General features: G+C 44.5%; 1 protein-coding gene across 1 annotated transcript; it reads right to left on the reverse strand.

Annotated features, from left to right (window-relative positions):
• Positions 1–471: 471 nt before the first annotated feature.
• LOC115195725 (dermatan-sulfate epimerase-like protein) lies at positions 472–5,503 on the reverse strand. The gene has a single exon (XM_029755894.1). It carries the CDS (start codon positions 4,431–4,433, stop codon positions 774–776), a length of 3,660 nt encoding a protein of 1,219 aa, XP_029611754.1. The 5' UTR covers positions 4,434–5,503; the 3' UTR covers positions 472–773.
• Positions 5,504–9,306: the final 3,803 nt, after the last annotated feature.

Genomic DNA, 9,306 nt, shown 5'->3' on the forward strand with positions numbered 1-9,306 from the left:
ATTGGAACACAGGAGTGACGCTTGCTGATAATGGGCCTCGGTACGCATATGTAGATATTCCCTAAAAAATCTGCTGTTTCCAGCTACAATAGTCATTTACAGCATTAACAATGTCTACACTGTATTTCTGTTATTTTAATGGACAAAAAATTTGCTTTTCTTTCAAAAACAAGGACAGTTCTAAGTGACACCAAACTTTTGTAAGGTAGTGTGTGTGTGTATATATATATATATATATATATATATATATATATATATATATATATAAATTAAAAAGCAATTAAGCACTAGGAACATATTGTATTTCTAAGCTCCAAACAGCTTTACAAAAATAATCTGTTTAGACATTGCCGTTTTTTGGGAGACTTTTTAAGAGACAACACATCAAAGGGTGGAAATCTCACTCCAGCAAAGAGTGTTTAAAGTAATTGTCCAGGGATAATAGGGAGAAAACACAATCAAATACTTTCACTTTTAAAGTTCCCCTTCAACTAATTTTAATGTAAAACATCCCTCACTTGCAAACACAAGGTATCATGTGTGAGTAGAACCGCCCACGTATAATGTAACAGTAAAACCCAGAACACAGTTAAATAATTGGGCTTAAATAATTGTTTTTGTCCCGTGTTACTACTTCCCATCAGTGACTCAGTGATGATATCACTTCCATTACCGGTCAGTGCAAAATACAACATTAGAGATGATTAAAGTAAAAGATTGACAGCTACAAACAAGACAACTTGATATCAGCTGACCTGCAGCAGTAACATTAACTAGCTGATAAACCTGGAGTACCCAAGTCTTTTCATGACCACCCCACATGTGTCCTCTATCAGTCTGATGTCCTTGCGAGGCATGTTCTGCCTCCATATGTTAATGTTTGCTGGTGATATGTCCCCCTCGTACATCAGGTTGTACAAGTTTGTGGAGGTGGTGAACATGAGCTGGTTGAGGGCCGCCGGTGTGACCGGCACCCCCAGGAACCTGTGGATCCTTTCAGCTGTCTCCTGGGGGAAAGTGACTATGTCCTCAAACCTCACCTGGAGGTAGGCCTCTGCCTGGAGGCTCCCACTGACCCGGAGCACTGCGGCAGTGTGTGCCAGCCACAGGTGAGCCAGCAGGAGGACGGCGCTGGCCTCCGAGTGGGACAAGAGCCTCCGGATCATTCTGAACTCAGGGGCTGAGACTGGGCACCTGTCCCTGGTACTGCTACTGTTACCGTCCTCCTTGAATATCAGGGACAGGTGTTGAGGAATGTTTTTAAGGGAGTAAAAGCTGGGCTTACTGTTATAGAGCATGAGATAGATCCACGCCCGGGGGTCTCTGACTACATTGATGGCCCTCAGGGACGGGCCCACCACCTCCTGAAGGAAGGGGAGTTTGAGCCCCCAGCTTCCACTCCTCATGTTGAGGACCACGCGGGCATTGGGGTACTCACTGACGTGGCGCCTCATCTCCCTGACGTACTCAGCATCCCGGTCAAGGCTGCCCCTCATCTTGCCCCTCAGCTCCGCGGCAGGCTCCTTCCTCCTGGTCCTCTTCCTCCTGTCACTGCCGGGGCCTGGGGCTCTCTGGGGCAGCTTGGCCCTGCTACTCTCCACTAGCTGGATGTTCTGCAAGTGCAGCTTGGTGTTGTGGACCAGAGAGTGCAGCCAGCCCTGGATGATTTTAAAGCGTCCACGCAGGGCGTCCATTCTGGACCACTCACAGGCATCAACCAGCGAGTCAAATTCGAACTCGGTCTCTGGAATGTCTACATGCTCCGTGGGGACCCGAATGTAAACAAAGTCGGAGCTGTTGTCAAAAAGGTTCTTAAGTATTTCAGATCCTGAGCCAGGCAGGGTCGTTATGACAACGGTTGGCAGGGCAAAGCGATGCTGATCATAAAGTCTGATTTGTTTGCTGACCTCTGGGTCAGTGCTGACACCTTTCCATTTGACCCCACATAGGAGTTGATCGCAGGTGTTTGACACGAACAACAACGCAGCTATCCACAGTATGAGCACCGAGAACAGAGCATAGCGCATCAGTCTACTGAAGCACACATAGAACTTTCTCTGCAGGGTCAAAAAAACAATAGCAACACAAAGTATCACCCCCGCTATCACATTGACTGTGAATCCAAAATCAAACAGCTGATTGTCCACTGTGTTTTGTTTCGGAACCAGTTGAGTCCCCAGGCCATATCGAATGATCTGATGTCTGTCTTCCATTTTGGCATAACCCCCAAATCCTAAATAACTTAATCTTGTTCCTATGTCTTTATAGTTTGTAACAACTGAAACTATTTTCTCTGTGTTGTTTACAACTAGAGATAGTCTGACACCATTTTTGCTACTGTCCAGAAATCGACAGTTGGACACTTTGACATAAGGTCCATGCATCACATAGGCCACTCGGCTTACTGTGCCCCTCATGGGGAAAGTGACGTTAACATACTGTGTCCACCTCTTTTTGAACTCCGCAGCCTGCTCGGCCTCCTGTATCCTAGTATCTGGGCTGAGACCCTGACTGTCAAACCAGAACATTTTATAATGAGCATCCCACACATCCATCAACGCCCCATTGTACTTGTCCATGAATTTATAGGGGACATATTTAAAGTCAATGTCGAGGTTGTGGAAGAACGCACTCTGCGAGGTGATGGGCGAATCGTCCAGCTTCTCAACATGGTCCAGTACTAGCAAGGTCTGGGAGTCGAGCAGCACCAGTGCCCTGTACACACTCCTCAGCCGCATGGCAGGAGAGTAAGCTGGGGCTGCCTCCCCGCTTACAAACATAGTGTCTCTATGGGAGGAGGCAGCGATCAGCTCCCCAGCAGCATCCCCTACCCCTTCATCTGTCCAGCGCAGCCATTTAGCACACTCCCCCAGCTGGCCCTCCCATGGAGCGTTACACTGGCTGCTGGGAGAGGGGCCGAACACCAGCACATTGTTTAGATAACTGTACTTAGGCCCATAAAGTGCTTCAGACACAAATACCTGTCCATTAGGGGCAAAAGTGAAGGAGTTTTGGTCCGGGTGCTCATGGCCTGGGTTGAAGCTATTCCAGCCGTCCAGCCATGAATAGGGCTTTGCATGAACGATGTCATACACGGCACGGCCACCCAGCTTCCCGGATTTAAAGGAGACAAATGTGTTTCCCTGACCGTTGGGCAGGCCGGCTCCGTACGTCACCACACCCCAGTTGGAGAAAATATGCATCCTGGCTTTGCCAAAGCCATGGGGAGGTTGTGCCGTGAGATGGGCATTGTACCAGATGTACTCAGTGTGTAGGGTAGTCCAGCGCTGGGCAGAGGACTGACCCATGGGACCGTCCTTGGGCCTGTGCTTTCTAATCTGCTGGGCTAGCCAGTTCCCAGTGCCGTTTCTTATAACAAATGTGTCTAGGAACACCAGCTGGCTCTCTGGGCCATAGAACCAGTTGTAGTTGGAGTCGGCTATGCCCACAGTCCTCTGAAAGCCAGGCAGCAGGGTGGCATAGTAGAACCAGAAGTGTTCCCGCAGCCAGTTGTTCTGTGTGTTGTCAATGTTGAAATGACGTTGCGCTAAGAAAACATACTGCGTGATCGACTTGGCTGTATAGCTCCCGTATGCCACGCCCTCATCTAGTGACCCGTCCACAACGTGGTTTAGGAGAAACATGGTCTTCTCCATATAATTGACTGACACCTGTTTCCAAACCATTGTTTCTGGGTCATCATGGGTGCCGACCACAATAGCCCCAGTCAAGATGGCTAATATATTAGTGGTTTGATGATTTTGGAGATACTGCTTCCCCCAACCCCTATACTTAGATGTTTCATACAGCTCCTCTGTCTCAGAGCGAATTCTCTTGAGGTAAACATCCCGTCGGTGCTCGTCCAGGAACGAGTAAATAAAGTCATATGCGGTGGCAAACCCAGTAAGTGAGTGTGCCATGGGCACCTCATCATTGGGCGCACTGGTCACCTTCCAGTCCGGGTAATTTGCCATTCGATCCATAAACTTCATAAGAAACTGCAGGGCACCTGAGTCCTCTGGGCACAGCAGGCAATACAGAGCAAGGGGGGGTAGGTTGTTCCCGTAAATCTCATTCCACTTGCTAGTAAACTCCTCATGTTTTGCAGGGGGCAGGTAAAGGGGCACATTGGACAGCATGGTCAAGACCGCTGCTCTGATTACTTTGAAAATGTGGCTGTGTGTGCTGGACGATCTTTGCCTCATAAGCTGTACATCAACTTGGTTGAAATACAGGTTGGGGTGAGAATCGGTAGATTGAAGTTTTCGATGCTCTGATGCTTTACCCTGGGTGAGTTTGAGCGGCACCAAATCATCCATAAAAATATATTTTTCAGACGCGTTGAATACACCCGAAAAAGCCATTCCCACTGCCAAGAGTGCCAGTAAAAATATATAGCACCCTATCCACTTTTTTGCCATGGTCCAAGACATCTTGTTGTTGTGTTGTTTATATTATCATCTCTTTTTTGAAGCTGAATGGCAAACGTAAGTATTTTTCAAAAACTTCAGAAATGTATTTTGGAGACATATTCAAATATATATGAGATGTGTTTTCTGACAGTTCAATCTCACATTCTCTAAATAAAAAAAACGACAGACTATATTCTTTCACAATAAAATAACATGCATTCTACAATACCAGTCAGCGTGAATAATTGCCAGGAGGCCAGAGCTTGACAGCACTAATGTTCTGTCTACTGTATAGGCTACTCCAGTCCAATACCGTACAAAACGCACAATGTCCATCTCCACTTGGAAAGATTTGAAAACGCAGCAGCCAGATAAAGTTGTGGAGGTGTGCACATCTGTTCTAACCCATAAAATAAAAGTACAATCAAACAACAATTTTACATAAATATTTTAGAAAAATTAAACATAGAATTATCCATGAATCTGTTCGTTTTTGCCGGCACGTTTTCAATCCTCACTGGAGTGTGGCGCATGGAGTGACTGGTATCTCTCCTGCTGCGTGCAGCAGCAAACTCGTTTTCATCTCTCCCCAAAAAACATTTCCTCCTGGAAAAACATCAGTCAGCCCCAGTCCGTGTCCGGTCCAATCACAGACACCCAAAGGCTTTTTATTCTCCTCGATCGGGCTGAAATATCCACAAACCAAAGAAAATAGCGCATTTCCGCATTTAACATTGCGAGCTGTCGCGATGATGTACTGTCCCAATCCAAGGTTTAGTCGTTTTCCATTCTAAAATTATGTATTCTCCCCTATTCGCAGTTTGTCTTCTTTCCCAAACCAACGAACGTTAGATTAAGTGGCTAGTTAAAAAGGGAAAGTTGTCGTCACTGCCAAGTATTCAAAGAAAGAGACATAACATTGTCAATAAAAAAAATTAAAATACATTCCCAGAAATAGACAAACGTTCAGGCTGGAAAATCATTGCAGCCTAATCAGCTGCTTTGCGCTCGCTTTCGCCACTCCGTCATATATACTGCATCACACAACAATTGCGGTTGAACATGTATGTATCTTGCTGCGTCTGATGTGTCCGTCCTACTTACTGTATTACAGTGTGATATTGTTTTCTAGCAGTCAGTGAAAAATGTACACCTTACTACCTGTAGAGGGAGCCGTGATTTTGGAAGCGCGCTCTCAGATTTCCCTGCGCGAGAATGCAGCTGTGAAATGTGAAGTTCAATGAGTTGCAGATTATTGTGTAAAAAAACAACAGCACAACGGCCGCAAATTGGAATTACTCTATCGTGAGTTAATACTTTTAGCCTGCATCAAATTAGTAGAAAACCTATATGTCCAAAAACCTGTTGATGGATCTTGCCAATAATGAATGTCAATCACACCGACAATAGTGTGTAAATGTTTAATTACAGCGTCATTGAAGTCTAATAACAATCAGCATTATCTAATTACTCCGCCACTGCATGGGCACCTTAATCAGTGCCGGGATGCCATGTACTTTAGAAAATCAGAAAAGTAATTAGCCTACTGAAAGGACCATAACAGTAAACAACACATGTGAGAATATGAGACATGTATTCACTGTAGGAAATGTGGTGTTTTTATTTCACTGGGCTGCCTTTTACTTTTTACTCTTTGCCAGACTCATACAAGCTCATAGTGTCTACACAGAAGATATTCTGTGGGAACCACCTCACTGAGTTGCACTTTCAGACTACATGTAAAAAAAAATGGACCAACAGTTACCCTTATCAGCCCCTTTGCAGGAGTCATGCATCTAGATCTCCCCAAGGACACAACTCTCCTCTTCCACCAGGGAGAGAGAGAGATGGAGGCTCCTGTGCCACATTCACTTCCCTTCCTTGCCTTTCAATACCATTAATTGTCCATCTGTTCAGGTTCCAGGTTTCTCAACAGTATACCGGTGACTCATTTAATCTCCATTAAGCGTCCCCCTCCTCCTTCCTTATTATAATATTTTTTTTCTCAAGAGAATTCGTCTTCAAAGATGGCTAAATGAAAGTGAAATGCTAGATTTCTCTTGCTTCTGATACGCAAGGATAAATGTAATCCCTTGTGTTTGCTACAAACACTTCCCACTAGGCAGAAACGTCAATTCAATGTCTATTCCATGTTGGTTCAACAAAAATGAGGTGAAATAACGTTGATTCAACTAGTGTGTGCCCAGTGGGTTTTGCCTTACAGAACACGCCTTGAGGGAGAAACAAATAACATTCTTAAAATGAGATTAAAGGCAACAACTTACAAATGTCAGATATGTATTTTAGACGGAGCAACATTGGATCGACTGAGCTGCCTAATTGCAAGAGTCTTCTGCATACTGTGATGATGGAGTCCCATTACCACGAGATAAAAACACTCTAATCACTATTATCCACAGCTGTCGGTGCCTACGGCCCTGAACAGGAGGTCTTGAGGTTGTTGCTTGGCACGCGTTGCCTAGTGACGTTTCAAACACATCAGATCAGAAGAGGTTGAACGCTATAGCTCTTTGTTGCCAAAGATGTGTCAAACATGGCAACATGGCATCCACACACAGAGAGAGACAGATTCTTGACTGACAAGCGATAGGTGGCCCTTTGCCATTCACTACTGTTCGTAGTGGTTGTTTGAAGTATCAGAAAGCTCAGGGTTTGGCTAGGGGTTGGGGTAAAAAAGGTCTGGTCATGCATATTGAACAGGGAGGTGTGAACAAACAGCCGGTGCCCTTATTAAAACCGTGGCATGCTGGGAGCAAAGGGAGGAGTGAACCAGGGTCCTATGAAAGACTCCTCTCAGTCCCTGCAGAGAATATCAATTCCTCCCCCAGAGTCTCGGGGTAACACAGCATGCCAGCGTCCTGCATGATGGCCTCTGGGTAGAGTCTGACTGAAAAAATGTGTCTGTTTCACTTTTTTAAGAGCGTTGCAACACTTTACCTTACCATGAGATCTGGCTGTCAATCATGTCGGTCTGAGAACTCGTCTCTAGGGTGGTTTCTCTAGCTAATAACACATACTCTCTCCAAATGATCTGTTGGCTGTCAAACCATCAGCCGTAATGTTTAGTAGCCTACTATCAGCGTAAGAGTTTCGTTTATTATTATAATAACTAATTGAAACCAAAGCCACTAAAGCAGAGACTGCCATTGTACTCTGCAGAAATTGAATTAGGAAATACACTGAGTTTACCAAACATTAGGAGCACCTTCCGAATATTGAGTTGCACCCCCTCTTTTGTCATAAGAGCAGCCTCAATTCGATGGGGCATGGACTCTATAAGATGTCGAAAACGTTCAACAGAGATGTTGGCCCATGTTGACATCAACGCTTCCCACAGTTGTGTCATGTTGGCTGGATGTCCTTTGGGTGGTGGACCATTCTTGATACACATGGTGAACTGTTGAGCGTGAAAAACCCAGCAGTGTTGCACGTCTTGACACAACCACCTGGCACCTACTACCATACCCTGTTCAAAGTCACTTAAATATTTTGTCTTGCCCATTCATCCTCTGAATTCCACACATACACAATCCATGTCTCAATTGCCTCAAGGTTTAAAAATCCTTCTTTAAGCTGTATCCTACCCTTCATCTACATTGATTGAAGTGGATTTAACAAGTGACATCAATAAGGGATCATAGCTTTCAAGTGGATTCACCTGGTCAGTCGATGTCATGGAAAGAGCAGATGTTCCTAATGTTTTGTACACTCATTCATTGGACACACAGTATCTTAAATACATTATTGAACTACATGGAGGCCTAAACCAATTCAAGTGTTACCTATTGTGAGTAAAATCTTTTGTCAAACTCTCAGTGTACATGATTAACCACTGCACCAAAATGATCTAACGGTGATATAATGTTATTCTAATGACCTTGAAAGCAGTCTTCTGTAACAGCTGAAGGTATGAGAGGAAAATGTTCCCTAGAAAAGATACAGTTATATGTATTTCAGTACATGAAATCCCTTTCCAAGTCAAAAGTGCCCCTTTCAAACTAGTTCTTTCCTCCACTCCATACGTTCTTTTGGTGACTCGCTGTCAAACTTCTACATCCGTTAAACAACGCGAGACTGCTGCGTTTGACATAGCATTCAAAGAAGATAAATAGGAGGATGATTGAGAACAAACACATTCTGATAGCGGGATCAACCTAGCAGACCTTGAGTGAAGGAGACTGATGTGATGTGCCAGGCAGGCAGCCTTTAATGTGGGAGACGTTCTGAGCTGGGAATATGCCGGGCTGTGATCATGAAACATTTACCACACATGCTGCGTTGATACCTGTTCTACTATGAGGAAGTGCATGGTACAACCCAGCTCCTAAAACCCCCATGAATATTTCAAGATGCAAATTTCATAGTCCCCCAGGGTAATTTGGTGCTGAGAAAAAAACTAAAAGGAAAAAGAATGAATGCTTTTAAGTGAGAAGGTGGCAGAAAATAGATGGAGATATTATGAAAGAGTGTGAGCGAAACAGGCACACTACCAATTAAGATCTGTGGGAATATGGCTATGTTTCAAAGGTCCCTGTCACCACCGTGTCTGCACCCATGATACAGTATAGTGCTTCTACTAGAACTGATTGTATTTTGTTGCTTAATGCTCCTCCCTTTGCTCACATTGCTTATGCAGATGATTGGTTTGTATTATATCATACATGACATAATCGTACTGTGTGGACAAGAAAACACAGTTCCCAGATGTAATTCCAATTTCGTCGTATGACATCTGATGTTCTCCCAGTGGTGTAAATGAAACCTTTCTGTGTGATTGATATTGCAACAACTGGTTGTGATGTGATTTGGCTCTGTGCACTGCAAGATTAGAACTCACAGTGTTTCTGTTGCTTCTACCCCTCCCCACTTTCAG

Source organism: Salmo trutta, chromosome 6 (genome assembly GCF_901001165.1).
Source record: "Salmo trutta chromosome 6, fSalTru1.1, whole genome shotgun sequence".
NCBI classification, from domain to species: Eukaryota; Metazoa; Chordata; class Actinopteri; order Salmoniformes; family Salmonidae; genus Salmo; species Salmo trutta.

Coding starts and splice junctions, on each gene's coding strand:
- LOC115195725 (XM_029755894.1), bottom strand. CDS start 4,433: ATGTCTTGGACCATGGCAAAAAAGTGGATAGGGTGCTATATATTTTTA.